The sequence below is a fragment of the Prionailurus viverrinus genome, chromosome C1 (genome assembly GCF_022837055.1).
Source record: "Prionailurus viverrinus isolate Anna chromosome C1, UM_Priviv_1.0, whole genome shotgun sequence".
Classification (NCBI taxonomy): Eukaryota; Metazoa; Chordata; class Mammalia; order Carnivora; family Felidae; genus Prionailurus; species Prionailurus viverrinus.
This window is the reverse complement of record NC_062568.1, coordinates 199,899,328-199,927,011: the sequence shown is the minus strand read 5'-3', so window position 1 is coordinate 199,927,011 and position 27,684 is coordinate 199,899,328. Positions and strand designations below refer to the sequence as shown.

At 53.2% G+C, this 27,684-nt stretch overlaps 2 protein-coding genes across 2 annotated transcripts in view; one reads left to right on the top strand and one right to left on the bottom strand.

Moving 5' to 3' along the window:
• Window positions 1-18,991, bottom strand: part of PLA2G2C (phospholipase A2 group IIC) — a 19,473-nt gene extending 482 nt beyond the window's left edge. The window contains exons 1-4 of the mRNA XM_047868915.1: window positions 18,694-18,991; window positions 11,532-11,647; window positions 9,322-9,466; window positions 7,559-7,662 (exon numbers count right to left, since the gene is read on the bottom strand). Of these exons, the coding sequence (XP_047724871.1) occupies window positions 7,559-7,662; window positions 9,322-9,466; window positions 11,532-11,583 (301 nt within the window). The 5' untranslated portion in view covers window positions 11,584-11,647; window positions 18,694-18,991. The remainder of the gene's footprint in view (window positions 1-7,558; window positions 7,663-9,321; window positions 9,467-11,531; window positions 11,648-18,693) is intronic.
• On the top strand, window positions 18,481-27,684 carry UBXN10 (UBX domain protein 10). The gene is made up of 2 exons (XM_047871184.1): window positions 18,481-18,553; window positions 23,199-27,684. The coding sequence occupies exon 2, from the start codon at window positions 23,214-23,216 to the stop codon at window positions 24,060-24,062; it is 849 nt and encodes a 282-aa protein (XP_047727140.1). The 5' UTR covers window positions 18,481-18,553; window positions 23,199-23,213; the 3' UTR covers window positions 24,063-27,684.

Below are 27,684 nucleotides of genomic sequence, written 5' to 3'. Positions count from 1 at the left end.
CATCTCGCTCGGACGCCTTAGGCATCTCCAACTTAAGTCGTTCAAAAAGGAACACTTGAAGTAGCATTCCCCCCACCCACCAACCCGGCCTTCACCCACGCTCAAAGCTCACAGACGGCACCACCTCCCACTCAAGCCAGAAAGCGAGCAGCAGCCTGGGCTCCCCCCACCCGCCTTCCAACTTTTCACATCCAGTCCACAGCCAGCGCCGCTGACTTCTCTGTTTAAAATACTTCGCTCTCCGCCCTCTTGTCTCCACCTTCTTGGCCGCTACCCTCCCCCTGTCCCTATCGCCACCAGCTCTTCCTCCCTAATGGGAGGAAACAAACAGGGACTTTCTTAAACTGTAGCCTGGATCAGGGCCACTCTCCTGCTTCAAGCCCTTGGGTTTCCTAGTATTTGGGGGAGGACGTCCAAATCCTCACCGGGTCTCCAGGGCAGCCTTGTTATGATCCAGCCTCCCCAGCTGGTCCGTTGCTATGGCTTTTTGCTCTGCTCCAGGCACACTGGCCACTTTGTCACAGGCCTGGCTCGGTCTTGTCCTGGGACTCTGCTCTCACCATTCTCCTTGTCTAAAACACCTCTCACCAGGATCTCATCATTTGGGATGAGATGCCCCCTCCTCAGACAGGCTCTCCTTGACCCCTGATCAGGAGCCCCCCTCCCGCGCATCCCCGTATATTGCCTTCATCATGCTTTGCACAACCCGCACATCTCTTGAGCATTCACTTGCTTCCGTCTATCCCTCCTCAATGGAGTGTGAGCTCTGTGAGGCTGGGGCTTTGCGCGTCTCGTCCGTCACAGTATGCCCAGCATGCGGAGCAAATGCTCCTTACATCGTAGGTGCTCAACCGACAGTCCCTGATAAGCGAATGAAGCCCCTCCGGGCCTTTGGGATTGAGTGTCTGCCCTTTGGGCGAGCTACCACTAGATGGGGATCTTTTATTTAGTTACTGGAGCTGAAGTGTGTGTGTGTGTGTGTGTGTGTGTGTGTGTCTGTGTGTGTGTGTGTGTGTGTGTGTGTGTGTGGTTGTGGCTTCCCCTTTCTAGAGAACTGCACCCCAGTTCCCTGTTTACAGGGAGAGTGGTTTGGCTGCGGCATGCACGGAGTGCTCCCTACGAGCTTCTGGTGATGGCAGTGGTGCATCCGGGAAGAAGAACCCTTTGAAGTTGGATCCAGTGCTGACTGTCCTCTGTTTGTTTGCCTTTCTCCCTCCGAAGTCCAACTCCTGCAGCAAGCTGTCCTCCCACGTCTCCCTGGAGACTTGATTTCTCAAGGCACGTCGACACCCACCCCACGCTTCAGCTGCGCCCTCCACTCACCCACTGGAAATGGGCCAGGAATGCTCGCGCCCCTGGCTCTGGGCTCCCGCCGCTCCCACCCTCCCTGACACCTGGGTCACCTTTGCCCTCGTGTTCCCCCTTTCCATCTGTGAGCTTCCTCCAGGATCCTCCAGGCCCCAGCTCCCCGGGGAGCCCCTCCCAAGCCACGCCCCATCCCCTCTGGGTCTCTCGCCTCGACTGCCTTGAGCATGCCCCTTGCTTCCCTCCCGGGTGGCCGCCACAGTCTGCAGGGGCCAAGGGTCCGCCACTTGGTCTCGTGGCTGGTGTTCTCAGGGTGCAGGGCCCTGCCCCCTTCAGCCTGGCTCTCCTCCGGAAAGGGCCTGGCACCCTGTGCTGTCACTCACCCCGGCGCTGTCTTTCTGGAAGCCTGAAGTGAGACACCTTTCTCACTCTGCCTTGGCCTCCTGGTTATCTCTGTCTTCTGTTCCTCTCTTCTTCTTTACCGTCTCACTTCTCCACACCTCCTTTGTCTTTTCGCTCACTTTCCTGTCCCTTTCTCACTTTGTCCTGTCCTTGCCGATGCACGGAGTAGGACCCTCTCCTGACGCGCAGTGTGACCTCTGATGCTCCCCTGGGCCCCAGGCCTGCTGGAACTGATCCCGAGCAGGGGTCGACGGCATGGACTCTCATTCCTGGGGCATCCCACAGCCGTGGCAGGACCAGGCCTTTTAAGACCCGGAAGGAGAGGCAGCCCCAAGGCGAGAAATGCCCTGTTTGCAAGCCATCTTTTCAAAAGACAAACCCGGATCTGTTCCTGCATCTTCTAGTTTGCTAGCAGGGAAACTGAGGCATGAGAGAGGAACATGGCTTCAGGGCATTCTTTCTCATTCCACGACAGACTCCCATAAATAGGATGAAGCACGACGCTCCACATCGCTGCCCTCCGTGAACTCAGCCTCCTGCCGAGGCTGCCACCTGCCTGCATCCCAGGCCTCCTCCCTGCTCTCCAAATTCTCTCCCTGAGTCTCTGGTTCGATCTCAGGGCCTTCAATACCGATCACAGTGCCGATGACTCTCGGGTTCTCATCCCAGCCCAGTGTCCCGCCTGAGCTCAATACTCCAATGTGCTCGGGTCCACCCGACTTCCCTCACTGGTGGGTGTCTGATTCGCATCTTGAACTCCTTGCTGTGTTCTCACGGCTGTTTCTTCCCCATTTGCAGAAACTCAACAGACGACACTTTACCTGTGGCCGCCCTGGCCCAGAACCTTGGATTCAGTCCCTTTTTCCTTCCCACCCCACATCCAGCCCATCAGCAGGCCCTGACAATTTACCTCCATGACACCCAGCATCTGGCACTTCTCCCCTCCACTTTACCATCTGTGGTAGCTTCTCCCCGGTGCTCCTGAAACAGCTCACTGACACCGCCTCATCTTTCCTCCCTTGCTCCCCAACCACCCCGGACAGTGGTCAGAGTGATCTTTCTAGAGCAACATTAGAGCTATCATTTCCCGCTTCAAATGCTCTGGCAGCCTCCCCTGCCACTGGAGGAGGCGGTGAGCTCCTTCCCTGTCTGCCCCTCCCCCAAGCCCCACAAAGGAACCCGTTCCCCTGTGCGACACCGCCCCGGCCGCCCGCTGCCTCTGCTCCTGCCACACTAGCCAAAGGCCACCTGGAGTAGCCAGCCTTCCCTCCTTCTGTTGTCATCATTCTGTAGCCTGTCACCTTGTCATAGCACTGGTCAACACCCGAGTGTACTTTACTTCTGAATATTTTGTGAGCTGGATTCCTCCCAGAAGGCAGGCTCTTTCTGCCCAGGGAGTTTGTGTTTTCATCGTACGTCTTCAGCTCTGAACACGCAACGAACACTCCATCGCTATGTGCTACAGCTTGCCTGCCTGGACGCTCACGGTCTGTGGGTCAGAGAAAGGGTCCCCGTCCCAGGACCCGGGACGCCCGGTTCTCGGGCCAGACCCACCACCTGTGTGTGCTTTAGAATCTCAGGCAAGTTGCGTGTCCCCAAGCCTGTGTCCTCCGCTTTCAAATCAGGAAACAGATACTTATGTTAACTATCTCATGAGGTTTTCGTTCATTCACTCATCAAACTGACAGGTCCTGAGTTCTTAACATGTGCCTGGCTTTTGGCTAGGACTTGGGGGTACAGGTCTGAGCAAGCAGACCCCACATCACTTAGCTCCAAGGGCGTCCCTCTCTATGGGTTCCAGTGAGGATGAGTGCCCCCCACGCCCCCACAGGACAGGCTTGTTCCTTGCTCTCCGGAACTCACATTTGGGTTGGCGAGAGAGGGGAAGACTAAGTAAACAAGGTAATTTCAGGTGGAGACCAATGCTAGGAGAGGAAAAGGGGTGATGTGTCAGGGATGGAAGTGTTGGAGGGATCAATTCAGCAGTGCTGGAGAAAGATCTCTGCAAACTGCAAATTCCAGTGGTTCTCATGTTCACCTTCCCTCTTTGGCAGAGGGAGAAGGGCAGAGGCTCCGACATGCCTCCGGCTGGAACCTGGCTGGCCTCCCACGGCCCCTGCACAAGCCACACACGCATGTGTGGGTGGAGGAGGGGGCATCTCCACGGGCTAATCTTAAAGTCCCTTGCAAATGCCAAGTGCTTATGTAAGCCCAGTCAAAGGAGGGATAACGACCTCCCTGGTTGCCCGAGGGCAGCCTTCCCCACCTGGCAAATTGGCCCCAGGGCTTGGGTTCCAGGCCTTTCTCTGCACGGATCTTCCGGTGACATTTAAAGACACGGACAGGCCAAGTTGTTTTTCTCCTTTCCCCTTCCCTGCTCACCAACTACATCCCAGATCAGCCCTTGGTTGCTAGGCAACCCGGGACCAGGCTCTGGTACAGGATTTCAGAACTTGGAGGCTGGGGGGAGGGGAGGGGCGTTAACCCTTGCAAGGCAGCTCTTTGAACTGCAGAGTAACCGGAGTGGGGGGGAGAGCTTTTCTTCTCTAGGGAGTTAATGACATTAGCGCAAGGGGATGCAGGTGCAGAGGAAATGCTTCAGAGCAATCTCCTAACAGTGATGAAGAAAATCCCAGTGCTTTTCCACCAAAGCGAAGGGGAAAAGAAAACTTTGATGCAAAAAGAAGTCTCAGCTTCTAAAAGGAAAGGCACTACCTAAGCACCTGCTATGGGCCAGCCCCTTCAGCGGGGTTACTTTAGCAACCTTAGGAAGGGCAGACTCTTATCCCCATTTTATAGACGAGGAGACTGAGGCCCAGGATGGTTGTGTAATTACCCAGCTAGAAGGAGTGCAGCTGGGGTTCAGACCCAGCTCTGCCAGACCCCGAGGTATGTGCTCTCTCTGGGCCTCTTAGCAGGGTCCATAGCGCTAGAACAGAAAGATCTGGGGCGTTATAGATGAGCCGAGACCATCTGCCTTTCTCTGCCCCCTCACGAGCATGCTGCCCACAGGACAACAAGACTTGCATCTGTGTGAGCCCTCCAACCAAGTGTGTCCCCCCCGCCACCCTCCTGGCAGCCCCATGCCGCTGGGGAGGGCAGTGTAAGGCAGGGACGCTGGTTCTGGGGGCAGACGCCCTAGGTCGGGATCGTGACTCCTCTTTTCCTGGCTGCGTGACCTTGGCCATCTTCGCTAACCTCTCTGGGCCTCAGGGTCCTTCCTGATAATCATGCCCACCCCAGGGGTGTATCACAGGGGTCCAAGGTGCGGTATGTAATGCACATGTCACAGATGCTCAGAGACCACAGCTGCTGCTATTATACCTATTTCATGGATAAAGAAACTGAGGCCCAGAAAACTCAGGCCAAGCACTGTGTTCCAGAGCACTGGAAAGGCTCCAGACACATGCGTGTTAATGTTGCCTGTTACTTGGATCACACTCTTGCCCTCTCTGGGCCTTAGTCTCCCTGTCACTACCATAAGGTGTGGGTCTAGAGGGTCTCTAAGGGCGCTTTCAGCTCTGGAGTGTGCCAGGAGAGCAGGACCCAAGGCTGCCTTGCTCTGCGCCCGGCCCCCACACAGCGCTGGCCTTGGAGGGGCACCCAGCAGGCGCTCAAGCAATGCTGGGCAAGTAAGTGAATGTTCCTGTGTCTGGTTTGTGGGCTCAGCACGTATCAGCAGCAGACCCGGGATCAGAACCCAGATCACTCAGCTCCCGGCCCCACTCTTGGGAGCAGGGGCTTGGCAAGGCGGGGTGGGGAGGACAGGGGGTCGACCTGGCACTCACCGGCTGGGTCAGCTGAGGCGGGGGATACTGATGTCCCCCCACCCCACCCCAGTGCTAACTCCCTAAGCGGGGCTCTGGACTGTGGGGGCCCTGCTCAAGCTTCAGGAGCCGCTAACTGCCTGGCGGCATCTATGGAAAGCACAGCCCAGACCCTAAACTTCCCAGCCCCATGCCCAGTCCCTGCCCACACCGCCTACCGCGGCCCAGCATGTGCCAAGCAGATGTTCCTGTGTGCCACCTCGGGGGAGGGGGCTCTGGGCTCTCCCCCAGGTCACTCTTCTCCGTCTCCTGGGTTCCCAGGCTGCAGCTCTGGCCCCATGGGGGAGGGGGAAGAGAGGTGCTAAAGAAGATGCTCAAAAAAAAAAAAAAAAAAAAAAAAAAGAACGCAGCAGCAGCAGGTGCAAAGGGCTGAGGCTTCCTCCAGGGCTGAGACCACAGCGCGCACAGGCTGCACCTGCTGAAAATCCACTTCCCTCCTCAGGGCATCTTTTCCCTTCTTTCCTGGTATTTGCACTTTATGGGGGCATCAGAAGACAGAGCTCCTCAAATGTATTTCTTCTAAAAGGGAGAACGTTTCAACCACTTTAAGATAACACTTGACATGACAGATATTATGATCAAGACGAAAAGAGATGAGAAGGAACCATATGAAAGCAGGACCATGTGCCAGGCTGAGAAGAGTCAGGGGCACCTTTTCTGTGTGTGCCCCCCTACAGCCAATGGCCAGGCTTGTCCCGCCCCCAATCCCACCAAGTGGGGCCCAGAGGGGTGGGGAGAGGTGGTCAGAAACTCTGTCCCTCCCTCCGAGGGCATCGTGAGCCAAAGCAAACAACACTTCCGGGGCAATCTCCTCCAGCCCCCTCTCCTTGCCCCTCCACTAGGTCCTGATCCTGTCCCATCTCCTGTACGTGGCCTTGGGGACCTCCCGGAAGAGACACTGCTTTAGGTGTGAGCACAGTCATGGCCAGAGAGCTCCAACACAGAAGTCTCCTTGAGCTCATGCTGGAAAGAGGGTTCTCCCCATCAACAGTGTGTCTGGGGCCAGAGGCTGTGAAGGCTGAGAAACAGACCAGGCTGTATCTGGCCTCAGATGGCAGGGATCTGAGCCACCAGCAGCTCCCCATGGCTCAGGTCTCACCACTGGACCAGGGAGACCGTGTAGCTGTATTGCTCGGTCAATCTGGGTGTGTCCTGAGCTGGGGCCCTGGGTGGGGGGGGGTGCTGGGGAGCCCTAGGGTCTAGGCACTGAGCACCCTCTCTAAGGGGGAGATGAAGGGAAGGGAGGTGGTGGTTCCCCGACCTCGGGAGGAGACAGGTGGACTCCAACACATTCACAGCTGAGCACGAATACACACGGGGAGGAAAGCGGTTCATGCAACTCCACAAGGCGGGGTAGGAGGCCAGTCGCCCTAAGGGGCACTCAAACCACTGGTTCCACCAGAATGAACGGCATTTGCGAGAAGGCTACAGCCCAGTGACTTCAAATGGCCTTGCTCTTCAAACTTGCCCTACACAAACCCCACACCCCGGTAGCCCCAGAACACGCCCCGGGATATTAGGGGCCACGCCCCACGTGTGGGACACTCGGTACTTGCCCACCCTTGTCCTTTGCTCTCCTCCCTGAATGGCCTCAACGACATGTGAGTTCTCTTCCCCGTCCCCCTCCTATTTACTTTTGTGTCCCCCATGGCACCTACTAGTGCTTGGCGTGGAGTCGCCCTTAACAAATATTTGTTCAACTGAAAGACAGCCGAGCTGCTTTGTTAACACATGACAGACATAAGGAGGAATGTTCTCAACAGCAATGGTTGCCAGGCGAAGCTGCAAGATTCCACGTCGTCTCGTCAGCCACTATTTATCGAGCAGGTACTATACCCGAGGCACCATGCTCCATGCTCCCAGAGGGTGCTGGACGGGAGAGACCGGAGACCAAGCAAAGACTCCCGAGAAGCTTTGACTCCTAGAATGGTCACTTTCCGTCTCAAAGCACTCTTCTGCCGGGAGGCAGACATTAAGGAAAGGCCCAGGTTCAAAGCCATTTCCCTACAGAGAGGGCTACTCACAGGCCACGGACCCATTGGCGATGTGGAACTGGTAGCTGTTCAGCACAGGCTGGCAGCCAAATTGCTTCAGCTTCTCATAGCAGCAGTCATGTGCCAGGCAGCATCTGGGGGCCAGAGCAGAGGAGAGGTGAGGGGCTTCCCTGGCGGGTGGGCCCTGGGGAATCAGCGGGAAGACCATAGGTGGAAACCGGAAAGGACTCCCCCGCCTCCTCCCCTGCATGAGAAGGCATTGAAGGGTAAGGAGGTAAGTTCCTGAAAATATTGAAACTACAAAAATAACCACTAACATCTAGCGAGCTCTTTCTGGCACCTTCTGCTATCCCATTAGCTCCTCAGCGTAACCCTGTGAAGGGTGATCATTGTCCCCATTTCATAGAGGAGGTGACAATTCCAAGAGAGGAATTTCCCAAAACTGTACAGCTGGCAAATGATAGACACGGGGCTCAAATCTAGGTCCGTGTGGCTGAGTCATTCATGTAATGACTTTTTCCTGAGCATCTACCATGTGCCAAGCACTGTGACAGTCCCTGAGGAGACAGGTGTCAGTAAAAACACCCATAACTCTTTAGTCCTTGTTCTCACTGTGCTGAGAGCGGCCGGGGACAGGAAGGGAGAAGATCCACAAAGAGAAAACAGCTCGGAATGCCTCAACCAGAGCACGAGGGGCAGGAAAGCAGAGACTGGATTCTAGGACACAGAAAAGAAGATGCTCTGGGCCAGACGCTTCGGTCCTTCCTCTCGCCATCCCCACCTGCAAGTGGGCTCTCTGCTGTTTGTCGTTGTTGTCTAGCGGTGGTAAAATTCTCGCCAGCCTTTGGTCTCGGAAGGGGAGGCACAGAGCGTCAAAGAGCCGGGACTTTGAACCAGGCAAGTTCTTGTTCAAATCCTGACCTAGCCACTCAGGGGCTGCTGTGTCTTCGGCTTTGCCACGTTGGTTTAGTGGGTGCTCACAGTCGCCATCTGTAGGATACGGACAGTCACACTGCCTTGGCCACTGGATGCAAGGCTTAAAGGTAGGCCCCGTGTGCGAATCACCAATCCCAGTGCTCGGCCCATGATGGGCACTTCATTGGTGTCAGTGCCCCCGCAGGACTCTGGGGTCCCTCCAGCTGGACTATTCTATGCCCAGCCCGGAGGACTCAAGCTCCAGGAGCGACATTTGAGGCCCCGCTGCAGGGACGTATTTATCCACGTGGGGTTGAAAGCAGCAAGAAACACCTCGCTTCTTATTTCTTCAGACACACGACGTGCAAACTATCCTGGTTCCTGTCTCCCCGTACCCTCTCCAGGTCACCCCAACCTCCGCTTTTTCTTGGGGCTCGCGCTCCCCACCCCCACGCCAAGGAGTAGGCCTGGCAGCCACGTTGGGCCATGTGGCCTCGCCCAGATGGACAACTTTTGCAAACTGGGCCACTGGGATTCTCTCTCCCCGAATGTGGAATTAGGCCCGGGAGACAGCAGGGCAGTCTTGCTGTGCTCTAAGCCTAAAAAACTGGGTTGCTGAGAGAAGACCATGTTTGCTGTGACGTCTGAGAACTGAAAACGTTTCTGGAGCTCTGGGCAGGGCTGACTAGATCATTTTCGAGGTCTGGTGCAAAACGGGAATCCAGGGCACGTTGTTCAGACACGAGGATTTCAAGATGGCGGCTACAGGACAGCCAACCATCCATGGGCTTCTGTTACTTGCAACACAAGCGTCCTAACCTCCTGCCTCCCTTCGGGCACCAATTTCAGTGCAAATCCAATGAGCGCTTTGGACTCACCTGTCAGTGTCATCCACGGGGGTCCCTTTGCCCCCAAGGCCACAGTAGCAGCCATATCCGTAATATGAGAAGAAGGCGCTCCGCCCTGTGATGTACTTGACCATCCTCTGAAACTGCCAGAAGCTGCTGTGGGCAGGGGCCATCACTGGAGGGCAGAAAGTAAGAAAGAAGGCGGGGTGCAGTGAGAACAATACTAGTAACTAGAGGGCTTGCATCCGGGACCTCAGGAGACCCCCAAACATGCTGCCTGAGCATGGCTGGGATCACCAGCCCCTGTCGTGGGGAAGACAATCTGGCTGGAACACTGTGTCCCATGGCCAGTTTCTTGCTAGTCCGGGATGAGAACCCAGCTTCCACGATGTTCAGGACAATACTGTCAACTAGGTCTTCCCCCCACCCCCCACCCCCAGTGGAAAAAAAACCCAAACAAACCCCAAGTCCACCATCTAAGGCAGAAACACCCTTAGGTCTAATGCAACATTAACGGGAAAAGTTCAAAGCTAGAGATGCCAGTTTCTCCAAATATCATCAGGCATTTACAATCTCGCAGGAGAAACAAAATACTTGAGAGGCAGAAAAGATGCCCTCAGTCTTTTTTTTTTTTTAATGGCAAATACACAGGGACCCAGCAATTTTTTACTTCTACAGAATGTTTACAAAAGTGGGGAAAGAATATATATATTCTGGGGGATGTTTGCTGCAGCGCGTCCCCTGTGGTATGAAAAAAATTGAACACCACCTACATATCCACTGACAGGGGAGATGTCTTGAAAACATCTGCTTTTAATAGCAGTATCTCCGGGCAGTGAGATTGAGGAAGTAGGCGGAGAAAAAGATAGGCACTGTTTATATACTTTTATGCTGTCTTTTTTTTTTTATAATGAGCATGTATTACTTTTGTATTAAAATGTTCAAAGTGTGCGTGTGGAAAAGCCTAGAAGGTTGTATATCAAACTCTTAAGAGTGGTTAGTTACATCTGGCTGCAGGGGAACGACTGCAGTCTGGGAGGGATGCGATGTGGCTTTTTTTTTTTAATGTTTTTATTTACTTTTGAGAGGGAGGGAGGGGCGGAGGGGGGGGACAGAGGATCCGAAGCGGGTTCTGAACTGACAGCAGCGCGCCGGATGCGGGGCTCGAACTTGAGAACTGTGAGATCGTGACCTGAGCCAAAGCTGGACACTGAACTAACGGAGCCGCCTAGGCGCCCCAAGAAGTGGCTTCATCTTGGTATGCTATAGAGACTCACTCATTTTAGTTCTTAACTACCTGCATATATTAATTTTGCCGTACAATAACAGAAAAACATGAACTTGAAGCAAGCGGAGATGGAGACGCAGGGTTTTGGGAGGCGTTCACAGGAGACTTCCTGGGGTTTTGTTGTCCCAAAGCAGAAGCACTGCGGAGGGGGTAGGAAGCTCCTGTGGTCAGGGGTGGCTCAGGCGCTGATGGGGTGGGGGACACCAAGGAGGGAACTGGTTCTCCCTGCGTGGACCCCCACCCCCCACCCCCCACCATGGTCTTGAACACTGCAAATTCCACCGCTGACTGAGGGAAAATGGAAACTCCATTTTTGACATCTTTCGACTTAGGGACCCGAAAGCTACACTGTTGAAGCAGCGAAACGGGTTTGGAGACATCTCTACTAATCAAACTAACCAGAGCAGAGTCAAAGAATTTTCCAACAACTGTTTCCAACACTGTTTCCTGTGAAGCTCTTTTTGACTTTGCAGAGTGGTGTTATCTGATCTCCTGGTAGCAATGACCTATAATCACCCATGATTCCATAAGTCACCACAAGAGAGCCTTTCTGATGAGAACTAATTGTCCCTAAACTAGCTACATACAGGTCTGCGTTTTTGTTCTGGCATCTACAAGACTTTAAAGGCAACTGGCATCCAAAGGAAAATAAAAAAGGGTCCCAGAGGGGGCGTGTGGTAAAACAGTAGTCAAAGGCCCTTTTTCTAGCAAATAGTTAGCAACCTTTGATTTTCTAGAAGTTTTGTGAGGTCCTAAGGCTGGGACCACCCCCTTTTGTAGAAGAAACAGAAGCAGAAGGAGTTTGGTGGGAACCTATTCCACTCTTGAGTCTCTTCTGAATGACACCTGATTTCCCCTCACCCGATGCCACCTCAGGAGGGGCCACCCCAAGACACAGACACCCAGACACGAGGACAGCACCCCGGAGCTCTCCCAGCTCCTTACTACTTACGGCAGGAGGCAAAGACCACGAGAACCCCAATGGCCTTCATTCCCGAGGACATCTGGGGGTCGGAGGCACCACAGTCACACCTTCCTCTGCTCACGAGGAGTCTGCCAGATGAACTCCTGAACGTGACCAAGAAGAGGGGAGGCCATGTGGGTGCGAAACCCCAATCAGAGCGCAGGGCTCAGAGCAAAGGGATTTTTTTTTTTTTTGGCAACCTCATCTCCCCTCCCCCCCCCTTCTCTTTTTGATATTGAGAAGTCAGCATTTCCTCTGTTCCCAAGTTTAAAGTCATATTTACGGTCCATGATGGAAATCCAGTGCCGGGAAGTCTAGCCCCATTTGCATGGTGCCCCCTTCCCCCCAGCCCGTGGCTGCCTCCTTGAGACTCAGGGATCTTATTCGTGAACTTAGCCCCTCGGAACCTCGGCTGCCCCTCCTACAGAGTGAGGGTCAGGTACCTATCAGTAATTTGAAACATTTATTAAGAAGTTACTAAATGCCAGCTGCTGTTTTCTATAAGGTCTTCATGGTGTTTCATTATTTGATCCCCACAACTTGAGAGTCTCTGTGATTGTTGCAGAGATGGAGAAACAGAGTCAGAACAGTTTCCTCGAGCCCAGACAGCCCCCAGTGTCACAGACTTGCGGGGCCCTACACACACAAAGCAAATAAACCCACTTAGTGCAGTCAAACGCCAGGATGGCGAAACACACCCCTCTTGTTACTATGAGCAACGGTGAGGGTGCCTATCTGTGGCCCGTTTCCCACAGGACAACAGAGGAGGACGTGGGCTCAGGGTCCCCCGTCATTCCGTGGAGCCCCCACTGCTCAGTCGACAGCTCCCTTTAAATACCCATGGTCTTGCTCATTAGAAATCAGGCTAAATCTGATACTTGGAGGATGAACAATAGCTCCGTTGAGCCCAGAGAATTTGGCAGGTACAGGGCTTTGGCTAGATTTACTCTTAGTGACCAAGTTTCCCAGGAAAACGTCAAAGTGAGCGTCCTCCTGCAGAGCCCTGGCAGGGGGAGGGGTCATCAGGTGCCTTTGCTACTTTTGACCCTCTTTGGCAAGATTCTGGTGGATGCTGGAAGGCCTGGCCCTGACCAGCCCTGGTCCCAGCCGGCCTCTGTTTCAAGTGCTGCATGGATGTTTTTAAATTAGGTTCCATCTCTACAGTCTGGCTCCCTTTCCTCTTCTGAGTCTGCAAAAATAACCGTGCGAGGGTTTAGTCCATGAAGAAGGCACGCACGTCTTTTACACGAGCAGGTGATGATGCTTTGGAGAGACAAAGAAAGAGACCGGGATGCATTACCGACAGTGAAATCAGTGTCTGTGTGTCAACTCCTCCTTCCCTCCAATCTTGCCCTGTTCACTTCCCGACACGTGTCTCTCTTGGGAGCCTCCTGGGAATGCACTTCTCGGTTGCAGATCTGTGTCCAGGGACGCCAGTCTAAGCCCATGGAGAGTGAGAAGCAGTGAACCCACCTCCAAAAGGAGGTGTTTGAGGGGGTCTTGAACTTCCTTAAATTTGCATTCTGCTCCTATTTGCTCCTCATACAACCCTACCAGAAAGAGCCTCTCGCTTTCTCACTTGGTAGCTGTGGAGAGCAAGCGCTCAGAGACAAGTGACACACAGCTGCCAAGTGGCAGGACCAGGACTTCACCTCTGGTCCCAACCTCCAAATCCAGTGCTCTTTCCACCTCACCAGGCTGGCTGCCTAGAGCTCTCGCCCGCGTGGCATTTTGAGGGTTACAGAGCATTTTCACAGACACCCGCCTTCACGGCTGTGACTTGGGCAAGACGGCCATGGTTCTCTCCTTTGGACTGATTATTTGCAGGTGCTTTGGATTGTGCCGAACTAAAACCAAGAGCACAGGGCCGGAGGCCTAGGGACTTGACGAAGGGTGAGAACACAGGAGGGGGCCCGTCAGGGACTCCAGTGCCAGCCTCTAGGACAGCAGCCGGCAAGCTGGTGGGTCTCTGTGAGCTATGCTCTCAGACCCGTCAACTCGTCTTACGTAGACAATGATGAAACATGGCTCGGCTTTTTCCCCCCATGGAGACAGTAAGGAGGAAGGAACCTGCACATTGCATAAGTCAAAGATCATTCCATTTTGCTCCCCTCTTTGTCCCTGGTGCCTGACTGGCCCGCACAGGCCCCAGTGCACACTAGTACTGATGGTGAGGATGGTAACATTTGTGTCACACTTATTCTCCCCCCTGCGTGGCTTCTGAGCACTTCATGTCTATTTACCCATTAAGTCCTCATGTCCCCCGGCTGCAGAAGTGTTGCCATGACCCTCCTTGTGCGGATAAGGAAACCAGGCACGGAGAGATGGGAAACAAACAAGCATTTAAGGAATGAATGAATGGATGAATGAATGAATGATCAGAGTCTGATCATGCTTCGAGTTACAGACACGGAAGCAAAACTACAACCTGCTGAGGGCCAGCGCAGGGCTAAAGCATGGGTTGTGGACCATCTCCTAAAATCCTCTTTCAGCACTCCCGATGAGGCTTAGAAGATCAACCCCAGTTTATCCACCAGGGAATAGAGCCCAGCGGAGTTATTGGGCCCCGCAAATTGAGAGAGCCAGGACTCACCCCAGGTGTGTCCACTCCAAAGGCGGCGTCCCTAACACTTAGCTGTTCTCCTGTTTCCCTGTGGGTCCTCGAGCTAAGGGCTGTATGGACCCAAAACACAGAGGAGAAAACAAAACTAAAACGACCCGAGTGTCCAAGCAGCTGCCACAAACGATCTTATTTTAGACACCATTCCAGCAAAAGGTGTCAGCTTCTGTTTTCTCGGACCCAGCAGTTGAACGGGAAGGGAGTTACAGTGGCGGCCGTTACTGGGAAGGCAAGGGAGAGAGAAGAATGATCACAACGATAAATGACCAGGCCTATGAACCCAGGGCCATTGAGTGTAGGGACAGACGGCTCTAGCCACATCAACACTAGTGCACCTGAAGTAGCTATTGGCTTCCGGTCGCCAAGAAAAGGCTGCATCGTGGAAGGGACCGTGAAGGTGCATAGCAAAGAACTCGAGATTCTAGGTCGGAGAAGGGGGTCGGAGCAAGCCTCCACCACTCCCTAGCAGAGCCCTTTAAGCTCCTGGAACCTTAGCTTCATTATCTGTGAGGTGGAGACAATGGCCTTGGCCTCCCGCGGACCGCCAGCAAGCTTCAACAAGCTCCTGAAGTTGAAAGCCCTTGGTCAACAGTAGCCAAGGTGAGTTACCGTGTTTGATATTTTCTGCTCAAGAAGACTGGGGAGTAGGCGCATTTATGGATGTTTTCCAATAATATGCGGCACTTCCAGAGGTAAATTTCATTACCTGGAAACTTCCCTCTTGCAGGTCCCCCTGGGAAGCTGGTGCATCAGGAGGCAAGCTCTCTCCACCAGAGCATGCACTCAGTCCTCCTTCCGCTTAAAGATTATCCACAGTCTCAATCAATACATCTGATGAGATTGAGGGCAGAATAGGACACTGGGTATAGACTCCAGAATCTAGAAGTTGCTAGTTCAAAAAGAGGCCAAGTGCTCTTTGGGGACAAGCTGCTGAGAAACTGAAGCTCCTGGCTTCAGCCCAGCCCTGGGGCAGGTCATTTAGACTTCAAACCACATATCCCTGGGGAGCACCAAATGGCAGCTAGCTGGGTCTCTCGGTGGAAAAGCCACTGTGGAATCAGCATTGCCTCTTCATTAATTTTATTCTCATTTGCTGAGCGCCTACCATGAAGCAGGCACTGTGTGGGCAAAGCAGGGGACTCAGACACAGGCAAGTTCCTGCCCTCAAGGAGCTCATAACCTACGGAAGGAGAGGCACCCTGTAGGATGAAACCAACAGGATAATGAGCGTTAACCCTCACCAAGCACTCACAACGTGCCCAGCACTGTGCTAAGACTTTTACATGTATTATCTGATTTCACCCCCACCACAATCCCATTCTTATGTCCTACATTCTGTAGAGGTAGAAACCGAGGTCCAGAGCAGTGTAATCAGCTACCCAAGGGGTGGAGCAGAGATTCAAACTCAAGCCTTGACTCCGGGGGCCATTCCTGCAACCTCACGACCAGCACAATAGGTGGGTACAGGTAAAGGTGCCATGCGGGAATGCCAGGGTGGGGGTGGGGCACAGGGTGGGCTTTGGAATCAGGTGGTTTAGGGTTTGGAAAAGTGCTCTGCCACTCATTAACTTGAAGGATCCTGAGGGTCAGTTTTCTATGGCACAGGAGGCCAATGATGCCTTTCTGGACGAGAGCTCTGAAAGAGGAGCTTGCCTGGGGAGGGTGCATGGTGCCATCTTGGGCATGTTCCACTGGACCAGAAGGGATCAGCAAAAGCCCATGAGGTTTGGGGGTGGGGAGGAGGTGGTCAGGAAAGGCCTTCATGGAAGAGGTGACTTTTAACATTGAAGGATGGATAAATTTGGATTAACTTCAAGGAAGGAAGCAGGATGGGGCAGGCATGACCCTAGAGAGAAAAGGCTAAAGGTCCATTTGGGGAACAAGCTGGAGAGAAAGAAAACCATGGCTGGGAAGGAGGATGAGTCCACATTTAATTTTTCAGGGCAGAGACCTCTGGCCACGTTTACTGAGAATCCATTCGTGTGCCAGAGACCAGACATTATAGGGTTTGTCCTTTGAAGACACGCTCTTTAAAGAAAGAGAGGACACAGAAGTAGCCAAGCCAGCAATCTCTTTAAAGAGCTGGAAGTCACAGCAATTGGCTGGTTGGTTTCCTTTCCTTCCCTCCAGCCTCCCCTGGCACCGTGCGTTACATGGCCCCAGGGAGCAAAGGGCACATACCACTAAATACTAAGCAGCCCCTGGGCATAGGCAACATTTTACTGGATACTGGGACACACACACACACACACACAAACACACATAGGGGGTGAGAAGCCAATCTGACTTTCCAAAAGATTGCATAATTCTTAGGTGATATTAAAATAGCTGATGAAGGATCTACTTTAATCTTTTTTGGGTGGGCGTTGAAGGCCTTAAGAGCATTGCTTAGATATTTCTGACAGAATCATTTACAAGAACTAAGCCACCAGCCGGGAGCTTCAAAGCCAACAGCTCGTAAAACCGCCACCTCCTGCACCTTCTTGGGGCCTCAGACGCCACCCTGGCTGTGGGGGGTGGAGGGAGGGGGTGACCCTAGCAGGAGGCCTGCCCACCAGCAGCTCCCACAGATCAGGTGCTGCTTTTCTGAGAAGGGAAGAGACATCACTGCTGAAATTATTCCCCCACCCCCACCCCCACCCCCCACTTCCCAGATGATCCACCGCCCCCCCCCCCCCCCCCCCCCCCCCCCCGGCCAGGCCCAAAGAACTTCCTGTCTGCGACAATCATTTGGCACATAATCATGTCCAGCCTGTACCCACTCTTCCATTCTTGGCTCAAATTGTATCGAAAATAATCTTATTTGTAACTTTGGGTGTGTGACATGCCCCCCCCCCCCGCCCCTCTCCACCACCACCAAATTGTGAATATCATGTAGGAGGGCAGAATTGGACCCTATTGCAATCCTGTGTCCATGTGTCCAGGATGGACAAGATAGTACATATTTGGCCACAATGCCAGGTAATAAATCCTAATTCTTTCCTCTGGTAATCTGGTTCTTAGATGTCGATTAACATTATCTGCCAGAGTCACTAAGTTATTCATCTGTGTGTTCCAAGAGTCTAGTGCTGTGCCTGGCAGGCAGGCAATAGACCAGTAAGGACCCTTTCTAAAGCTATCTTAAGTCCGTTTTGGAAGCAAGTCTTCATCCGACAAGTTGGGGTCTGAAGGGTAAGTGGGCATTAGGGAAAAAGAGGGAGGAGGCGAAGTTCGGGGAGGGTGGGGAAGAATCTTCCAGACCTAGGGGACAGCGGGAGCAAAGGCCTGGAGTGAGGGGAGGGTGTGTATGTGTGTGGCCCTGTGGCAGGGAATGGGCTTCAGGGCCGTCTGCAGGAGCTGGAGGTCTTGGACAGAGTCAGAGGACGGGTCTCCTCCCATAGGAGAAGGAGGGAGGAAGGAAAGCAGGCGAGTGTGTAATCTGATGTCAGAGCACCAAGAAGGCTTCCATAGGATGGCTTCTACTTTGTCTCTGAGGAGGGAAGGATTCTTCTGAGTGGGAGGAGGGTGGGGGAGAGGGGAGAGGTTTCAGGAGAGAGGACAAGGTATGCAATAACCTGGGAGGAGAAAGGAGACACAACGAACTGGGGGGAGTTGGAAGGATTTCTGAGTGGGGGTTGAGGGTCTGGTAGAGGTTGGAGACCACACGTTTCCATTAGGGCAACGTCTGTGGTGGGTCAAGGATTTGTCAGCACCCTGGTAGAGGTGGACTGATGGAGTTTCAGCAGATGGGAGGGATGAAGAGACCAGTGGGACAAGGGCAGGGGCGATAATGGCCCAGGTAAAGGACCATGGATGGGCTGGACAGAGTAGGGCAGAAGCAGGTTGGTCTGCAGGGGGGAAGCCCAGAAGGCAATGGACTGGAGTTTCCAGACAAACGTGGTAGGCTAGCCTGGAGTTGCTGGAGGTATCGGGGTGGTGGTTGGGGTGGGGGTCATCGTAGCAGGGGCAGATGTGGTTGATAACAAGGGTCCAGATGCCGCGGGGAATGGGGATGCTCATGTGGAAATGGGGGTCACGGAAGTGGTGCTGAAGGAATTGCACTGAGGGCACACAAGGCAGACAAGTGGCCCAACTCAACAGGTGCCCTAAAAGCAGCCACGGAGGTTCTAGGGCTCCCAGGAATTAGTCCAGCAGCTTCTCCCCAACCGGGGTCACAGAGAGGGTGGGGGCCTGGCCCGAAGCCAGCAGGCAGAACGCTCTCCTGCCCGGCGGCGCCCGCAGGCCAAGGGTCACCTCCCCCAGGAGAGGAGCCAGGAGGAGGCCCCCCAACCGCGCGACCCGCCGCCCAACCGGAAGCACGTGGCCCCCTCCGGCGCGGTTGCCGGGGAGACGCCGGCTGTTTACCAGCGGGACACGGCCAGGCGACCGCGGCGGATGGACCAGCTGCGAGGTGAGCGTGCCCGCACCCGGCGACGAGGCGGGCCTCCCGGCCCCGACCCTGCGGCGACCCGGCGGCGCCCTCGGGGGAACAGGACGGGCCCCGGGGAGAAGCGGCCACTCCCGGGGCCAAGCCAGCCCGGCCCAGCTCACCGTTGGTGGAATGGGACAACTCCCGGGAAAGCGCGGGCCGTGCCCTCCTGGCTGGGCAGTACGGACGGGGACGCAGACCCACAGGGACACACGGAGAGACCGGAACCAGATCAGAGCCTCCCCCAGACCCAAGGCACCTCTCACTTTCTAGACGTTCTTGCTTCCTTGCCCCTCCCCCAAATGCCTGCTTCTGCCGTTCCCAGTTTGTTTTCTTCTAGAGCTGCCAGTATTTGGAAATAATTGAGCTCTCCTCCTCCACCTACCCCCTCCCCACACTGCTGTTGCAACCATCGCCACTGCCTTTTCCAAACCTTTGATCACTTGGTGACTTGTGGTCCAGTTTCTCCACTCCCCCTTTTAAACAAGGCACTGTGCGTGGGATGGTCCATTCTGATCATTTTGTCGGGGGTAGAAGTGGAAATAGTACCAGAGTTTTGTCCTGCTCAGGCCAACCCCTGTCTCCTGTTAGTTCTTCTGAGCACTTTCATCCTGCAAGTCCCGCCAGGGAGGGCTGGGGATTGGCAGGGGATACTATTAACTGATAAACATTTTTAAAAGACCAATTCAAATGTATGCATCCTTGATGGGTATCAGCAGATGGTATGTGGGTGGTTATATTTTATTGCCTTTACTGTGGGTTTCGATTTGGGTTGTGAGTGATAGGAGGTGGTCTGACCCTGTGATGCGAGGCGGGCTCCCTTGGAAAGCAGGAATATGGCCTCCGCCTTTCCCATCACACGTTCTTTGTTTCCCGTTGATTTGGCGATTAATCTCAAGGAATGGGCGCCTGCTCTTTGGCAATTCCCTGGAAACAGTTATCAGTGTTTGTTTTCCTGACTCCTCGCTGGCCTCTGGGGCGCAGCTATTCTGTTTAAGTAAACAGGCCACTTGCCTATTCAGCTGGCAGCTTGACGGATGCCTACGCCTAGATCTTGTCAAATCACTTTGTGGTTGAGAATCTGCCAGGACTAGAGGTGGGGAAAGGAGCTGAGCAGGCGTAATGACGGGGGCTGCACAAACCTTCCTGGACCGAGGGGGGTGGGCAGAGCCCGGGACTGTGGCACAAAGTGTGGGAACAAAGGCAAGGTTGGACCAGGTCCCCAAACACCTGTTTCCCCCACTTTCCTTCTCCATGGGGTAGATGCTGGGGAGAGTTGGTGTTCCCTCCATGTAACAGATGGTCCCTGCACTCGGGAGGAGGCAGTGGGTTATGAAAGCAGGTTCGATGGAACGGTTTTACCTGAAGGAGGTGTTAGTCTCTAAATAACCATGAGTGGGCTTATAGGAATTAGTCATAATTGAGGTTTTTCTCTGAGATAGCTCGCAGTCATGTTATCTTATGACCAGGGTGTCTTGAATATGACACCCCCCCCCAAACATGGATAATTATATAGTACCAAAAGGTATAGAAAGTGCATGCACATACTGTTAAAAATAATCCAGCAAGGAGCCTGGGAGAACACATGACTTTTCCTCATCAAAGTTGTTAAGGAAGAGGTTTCTAAGTTACCAAACTTACTGACAGTTAAACCTTCCCGAGGCATGTGTGGGAGTGAGAAGCCAAGTCTGTGATAATTCTGTAGAAGCTGTGGCAAATTAATAGCCACTCCTCGAGGGGGGAGGGTGGGCCGAGAAGGGGAGTTGGTTCCTCGCTGGAGTTTATCTCAGGCAGAACAGTTGGACAGTTATGACCCCCTCTGTCATCCTGAGTTCAAGTGCAGAGCTGCTTAATTGCAAGGGAAAGACTTCAGAACTAAGCGAATGGGTGGGGGGTGGGGGTGGTGGTGGAGGGAGGGACCACACACGCTTCACAGTTGATCAGAAAATAGATTAAATTAACAAGGAGATGGGCAGGCTTTTTTGGTGCCGGGGAGAAGGTTCCTGAACTCCCGGCAGCCAGATTGGGTGTGAAAACCTAGCTAGAAGTGTGGAGAGACCCAGTCTGTGGATAGACTAGAACAAACACAGAGGCCTTTACATTAAGAGAGAGAGGGCAGATTTTGAACTGAGTAGAGCTTCAGGAATATACAGGAAGACTGTGTTTTGTCTGGTTTTGGTTTTGCCAGAGAGGGAGAGGATTCTTTCTAAAATTTGGCAATATTGGTAACATGCACAGAACGGTAACGTTAGAATGGAAAACTGCGGGGCGGGCATTGCATTGTTCAGGATCGTGTGACAAAGGTAGCTCTGAGTGAGTTTGAGCTAAGGATGCAATTAGAGTGTGGAATCAGAAGGCATGTATTAGAAAGGCATTATTTTGCATTTTTGAGGCAAGTTCGTAGGCGGCAGCTCATTGAAATCAACCTTCCAGTATTTCTGGGTGGTGGGCGGGGCGGGTGTGGGTTCCATGATCTGCCCAGTGGGTTAGAGGTGACTAGGAGTAGAACCACCAAGGGCCCCCTGGGGAAAAAGCTCTGAAGCAACAGGTAAGGCATTTGGACCTAAAATAAAAGAAAGCACTGGACAGACAGAAAACCAAAAACACAAGCAAAAGAACCTTCCCACCTAGTAAGCCTTTACCATGCATACGCCAAGTCCGGTGCCTACAGCCGTGGTTACATTATCTCATATTACTGTCATCGTGTTGTAGATAAAGGGACTGATGTTAGAGGTATTTACACAATGTCTTCAAACTCAGATGGCGAATTCTATAGATTAGGAAAGAGATGTATCGGAAAGGGAGAATGTCTGTCCCCTGGCTACACAGCTAACTCTGCAGAGCCTGAAATAGAACCCAGGTCTTACTGTACCAGATCCTGTGTCCTTTGCATCCAAACACGTTGCTTCTTGGGGACCGTGAGGCCCTGGGAAGTTACCGGACGGTCTTTAGAGGGTGGAGAGAGACCTGGTCAGCCTGTGGGCACAGAACAGCAGTGTGGTTGGTGGTGGTCAGGATTCGGAGGGAGGAGGGGAGTCTGAGACATCCAAGTGTCCTGGGAAGGATGTAACCAGGTGGTGGTAACTGTGTTAATGAAGGGGCCGCCAAGATGGTGAGGAAGGACACCTGACCTGGCAATTCGGGCCCGCACACAGAAATGCCCGTGCCTCCGGGGAACCCGCCTTCTGTGTTGTTTCGCTAAGCACTCACAAGCACCCCTAGCGGGAGACCCAGACACTGAGGCCCTCAAAGTGTTACAAGGTAGCTGGGAAGACAGAAGGCGAAGCCTGGTCCTCCAGAACAGGACCAGGTGTCACAAGACCTGGGTTCTATTTCAGGCTCTGCTTTGTGACCCTAGGGCAATTGCTCTGCCTTTCTGGCTCATGCACCTGTAGAATTTGCAAGTGCCCAGAGTCCCCTGGGGAGTTGGTCTAGGACAGGGCTTGGTAAATGATGGCCCACGAGCCAAATCTGGCCCGCCGCCTGTTTCTGTGTGGCTCACGAGCCGAGAATAGGTTTTATACTTTGAAGTGATTGAAAAAACTAAACCAAGAAGAATATCCTGTGCCCCATGAAAATTATATGAAATTGTAAGTTCAGCGTCCATAAATGAAGTTTTATGGGAACAGAGCCACGCCCATTCATTTACGTCCTCTCTGTGGTGGCTGTCCCACTAAGAGGGCAGAGTTGCAGAGTTGTGACAGACCCTATGGTGGGCAACACTGAAAATATTGGCTGTTTGGACATTTACAGAAAAGGTTTGCTGACCTCTGGTCTAGAACCCACGTACCTCGCTGTGAATTCTAGCCAATGGGTGGATCAGCAAGGCGGGGAGGTTCGGGGGCGGGGGGTGCTGGAGGGGGTGGGTGGGAGCACTGTTCTTCCTTTTCCCTCCCCTCTCCCTCCCCACCTGGTGACAACGTGAGGGCAGTGGAGGGAGGATTTTTTTTTTTTACATTGATTTGTGCACAGCCACCTGGCAAGGTTGAAAGAAAAGGCAAGAGGAAGAAAACTGAAGTAAGGTCAAGCTGTGGGTAGACGGGAAAAAAGTCAGGACTACGGGAGCAAGGGGAAATGGGTCAGTGGCTAAAATGGCAAGGTTGAGTCATTGGAACACAGATCACGTGGACCCCAAAGCCGAAAACATTTCCCAAACAAGTTAGCCAGCCCTGCTGTAGATTGTGACATGACCTGTTGCTTCTCATCAGTCTGGTCTCTCAGCTTAAAGTCCACACCCCCCCCCACCCCCAATCCCATAAGAATAAGAATCCGTCTCCCACCCTAGTCACCATCTAGTGCACACTTGTTTATTTTCTTCACGGCAACTATTACTCATTGAAAATATCTATTTACTTGTAGGCTCAACACCTGTCTTCTGTCACTCTTGGTTCACTGATGGGTTTTTTTTCCAAGTAATTGAAATGAATGAATGAATGAATGAATGAATGAATTGCAGCCAGCGCCCCTCTTCCCATGCCAGAAATCCAGAGGGAAGCCGCTAACTCCCAGCCAGTTGGCACTAATTCTGGCACCCGGGGGAAGGGGGTGGTGGTGTGAATGGCTTGGATCGGGGAGCCCCAGGAAGTTTCATCCGCGGCTTCTCTTTTCTTTTCTCCTGCTTCCTTAGGGGTCTTGAGAAGCAATGGCCACGGAAGCCCCGGTGAACATAACTCCCCCTGAACGCAACGCTGTTGGCCGCACAGCAGCTGACAGCTTCATCTGGCAGCAAGACTCCATAAACATGCACCTCACCAGGCCCAAATCCGCCAAGGGACGGACGCGGCCGAGTCGGCACAAACCGCAGGACGCGGCGCTGTGCTCTCACCGCGCGCCGGCTTCTCTGCCTCCAGCCATTCGCTGTGAGTCGCCAAGCAGCCAGAAGCCAGGAGCCTGTGCACACAAATCTCCAAACCCGGGAGCTCCCGATGAGATCCCTGAGCTGCTGCAACAGGTGTCCCTGGGGGCTTCCTCTTCCCTCAATAAATACCCAGTCCTTCCTTCCATCCACAGGAAGACGCGGGAGGAGGGGGCCATGGAGACTGTCGCTCGAAAGGCCAGCTCCCTGCAGCTGAGCAACACCCAGGCTCTGTACCAAGAGGAGGAGGCCAGCACTGTGAAGACAAGTGAAGAAGGTCCCAGAGCTCCATCTTGCTCCCCAGAGAGGAAAGCCATTGGCCGAGCCAGGAGACAGGCCTCCTCCAGGGCTGGAGACTTGAAGGAGCCATCAGAAGGGGAGCCACGGCTGCTGCTTGCGGTCAGGTCGCCGTCGGGCCGAAGGTTCGTTCGCTATTTCCGGCCAACTGATGACTTATCCAGCGTTGTGGCCGTGGCTGAACACGAGGACCAGGCTGCCTACCACCACTGCAGCATTGAAACGATGGAGGTGCCCCGGAGACGTTTCTCTGACCTCACCAAGTCTCTGCAGGAGTGCAGGATCCCCCACAAGTCGGTGCTGGGCATCTCACAGGAAGAAGGGGAGGAGTGGCCCTGAGCCCACAGCCACCCAGCTGGGGCCCTGGGGCTCTGAGTAACGGGCACGCTTGGGTGCTGTGACCTCCCAGGCAGCTCGGTTCCAAGTGCCACGTGAACCTGCTGCCGCTGTGATCGTTGGGGCTCCCTCTCCATGGCATCTCCTTTGGAAGCAGCAAAATTTGTACATGCACCCGGGGCACTGAGAAGGTTCTTCAATCCTTCCCACCCCTGGAGTGAACCAGCAGGTTGCCAGGGACGTTCCTGAAACTGCTGTGACCAGGCCTCCTCCTCCTCCCCAGAGTTCTGGGTCCTTTCAGGAGCACCTGCCTGCCTTCCCAACGAACCCTCCCTCTCTTGAAGCCAGTGGTTTGCCTTTCTGTATTTGATGCAGGATTAAACACTTCCCAGAGAGGATTCTAGTCTGGTAAATAACCAGGGCTCAGGAAATGTCGAACTGGCATTTGTATTTCTTGCAAGCATCCTTAAGAAACTGGCAGTTGACGCTATCTTAGAAGCAGCAACTGTGCTGGGATCGGGTGGCTAGAGTTTCTTGGGGATTACTGTTTGTGTGATGTGGCTTCAGAGGAAAGACTTGCTAATACAAATCCCCCAACACATCGGCATTTCTGAAATAGTCTTGGAGCTAGAAAGTAAATTGCGTCCACAACCATGGATTAGCCCAGTAGCTACTTTTAAATAGAGACTAAGTAGGTTTGCAAATATTGGTAACTACTCTATGTATGCAAAACTCTTCCCAAACAGAAAGGCCAGTGTAATCTGATTGCCCTTTCAGATTTCCCTTTCTGATTTCCCTTTTTGTCACTCGCGGAATGTTTTGTTTTTAAATCATATAAATCTACAAGTCTGTGCATGTTTGAGCTGAAGGCCCCCTTGGCTTATCTGGGTGGGGATACAGATTTTTATCTCCCGGGTGTCTCATCTACTTCAAACATGGAGACTCCCTAGAGCGAGGACAGCGGTGTCCCTGTTCTGTGATCTGGTAACCTCCAGGGGACAAGGGTGCCTCGGGCGGGTGTCACTGTATTGCACCTGTTGCTAGAGACCACGTGCCTAAGGGTCTGTCTGACTGGCATGAAGTGCATCTGAATGCCTCAGCCCGTAGCTGTGCTCTAGAGCATAGAGTGTTGGTTTTCCAACTCTCAAGTGGTAACGCGGACAATTTGCCAAAGTTCTCTTGTATTGGGAGCTTAGCGAGACTTCCACCTCTCATCTGGATCCTCTTTACGGCCAAATCACCCTTCAGAGCAGGGAAACATGTCCCTCAAGAGCTCAGCCATCATGAAGCCCCGAGTACCGATGTGCTCCCTCTGCTCCTGGGTCCACAGAGAAGGCAGGAGTTCTAGAAGCATATCAGTGTTTCGGCCTCAGCAACAAGTGCATCTTGTGCCTAGATAAGGAACGTGGCTGGATTCGTTACTTCCAGCAAATCGCTACTCAGCCACGGAGATTAGCACCAACGCCGTTTCCTCTCAAGAAGGCTCGCCTTGTCCTAACTGCATCCCACACCACCCAGATCACCGGAGAGTGGGTTATTTCTGAACACAGGGTAAAATTTCCCAATCCCGTCTCGGCTGCAAAGGTCAGCTGGGGCTTTCAGGGCCTTGGGCAGGCCCACGCAGCTGGTCCCCTCTCCCAATCACCGACCGTGGCAGAAGGGACTGGCGGCTCAAGCCTGGTAATCACAGTACAGGAAAGTATGGGACTTTCACCTCCCACCCAGGACTCAGGCACATATCTGCCTCTGATCTAGGAGGCTGGGAGAAGAGCCTCCCACAAAATCACACCTACTCTGTGTGTAAGAATAAAATCCCACCCACCTGGGACTCGGTAATTTCTCCAGGCAGGAAATCTTTGGAAAACTTCAGTGAAACGGAGCATGCTCGAGGGAGTTAGAATCTTCTGCACTTAGGGGTGTGCTGCTATTTAGCTAGAATTTGGGGGTGGCAAAAACAAAGTGGAAGGCATGAAACAGAAATATTTTAGGGTATTTTAGGACATGTGAATAAAGCTAGATCTGAGACACCTTAATCAACTTTTTTTTTTTTTTGGACGAAAGGCTACAATAAAAATCGATTTGTGTGAAACTGAGTCAGCAGAGAAGCGTATCTTCTGTTTTAGCACAGGACTTGGGCTACCACGCTCTAGCGGACAGAGGGGTTCGTTAACCTGAGCTTCTTGGGAAACGACTGGGTTCCGCTGTGAAATCCAAGTCCTCGCCCCCAGGCACCCTGGGTGCCCACCCTTCCTGTAGCCTTTCCTTTCCGTTTATATGATCTAGCACTAAGCTTTGTATGAGAAGTCTTCCTGAACTTCTCCTGCAAATCATTCCAAGTACTCTCCTCTTGAGGCTGGCAAGAGCAGACACTGTATCAGAATTTCAGAGTGGTGGTTCTGCCGATGGCACTGCTACTTGGGCACCCTGGCCTAGTGGGCTAAACTGGGTCCAGCGCCCTACTCCTGGTGGCTTGGCGCTTTGGGTGACCACTTTGTGGTCACAGACCTCACTCATTGGTTTAACCAGTGGTCACTGAGGACCTACCTTGTGCCAACCCTTGGGTGACCGGCATTAGGTGCCCTACCAAGAGAGCGTTGGCAAGGAAATGTGGAACGGCCTCTGACTCTCAACTCCAGCCCAACCCGGCTGAAGTTGCTGGCTGTTAGCTTTCCCCATGAAAGACCCTGGAGCGAGGACCAGACCAGTTGTTGCTGTCTCCTCGCCACCTCGTGGAAGTGCAAAGGGAGGTCCTCCCCACCTTTCTGGTGATGGCACCAGCAAGTCTGGTCATCAGGGACATGAACTTTGCATAGGACAAAGCTTCAGGGCCAGTTTTCCCAGCGTTTCTCCTGATGTAGTCCAAGAGGTAAATCAGTCCTGGCAGCAGAAGGAACAGCAGGAGAAATCAGTGACTCATCATTTAGAGTCCAAAAAATTTTCACCAACAGATGGCAGGTGGTTTTAACACAACAGTCCTCGCCCTGAAAGTACCTGGGGATCTGGCCAACAGCCGGCAAGCCAGGGCAGTCCTGATGAAGAGATATGTACATGAGCATGACTACGGGCCGGCAGTCACCCCAGAGATCCCACACAAAACACTCCACAAAAAGGTTGACACCAGCCTTGTGGTTTCCATTTCAATGAAAAGCCGTGACGTCTAAGGATAGATCACTATCCCCGCCATGCGGTACAGAAGTGGGCATTCCAGGAACTAAGCTCTGCTTTCATCTGTGCTCTTGCCACGATCTCCAGTGGGTTTCTGGAGTCAAATGAAGCCACGCTGCCCAAGAGGCAAAAAAGTTCCCGTTTCCAGTTTTTTTAAGGTCTTCACAAGAAGTTAAGATAAAAAGATGCACAGCTTCCCATAGTTTGAGGTGTGTTTTAGATGAGTGTTTTAGATGGCAAGGTGATCCACGTTCCTACCTTTTAAACAGAACTGCGAAGAAAACTAGATGATTTTACTTTAGCCTGAGTTCGGAGTCCGTCTGAGAAGCAGACAGGAACATCTGTTTCCGTAGTCCACTGAGCAGTACCCCGCCAGGAAGTGAAAAGTTTGGAGCCCGTTCACCCTCGCCCCGAGCCCGAACCAACCCAAACCCAGCGAAGGTCAGAGGCCACCGCGGAG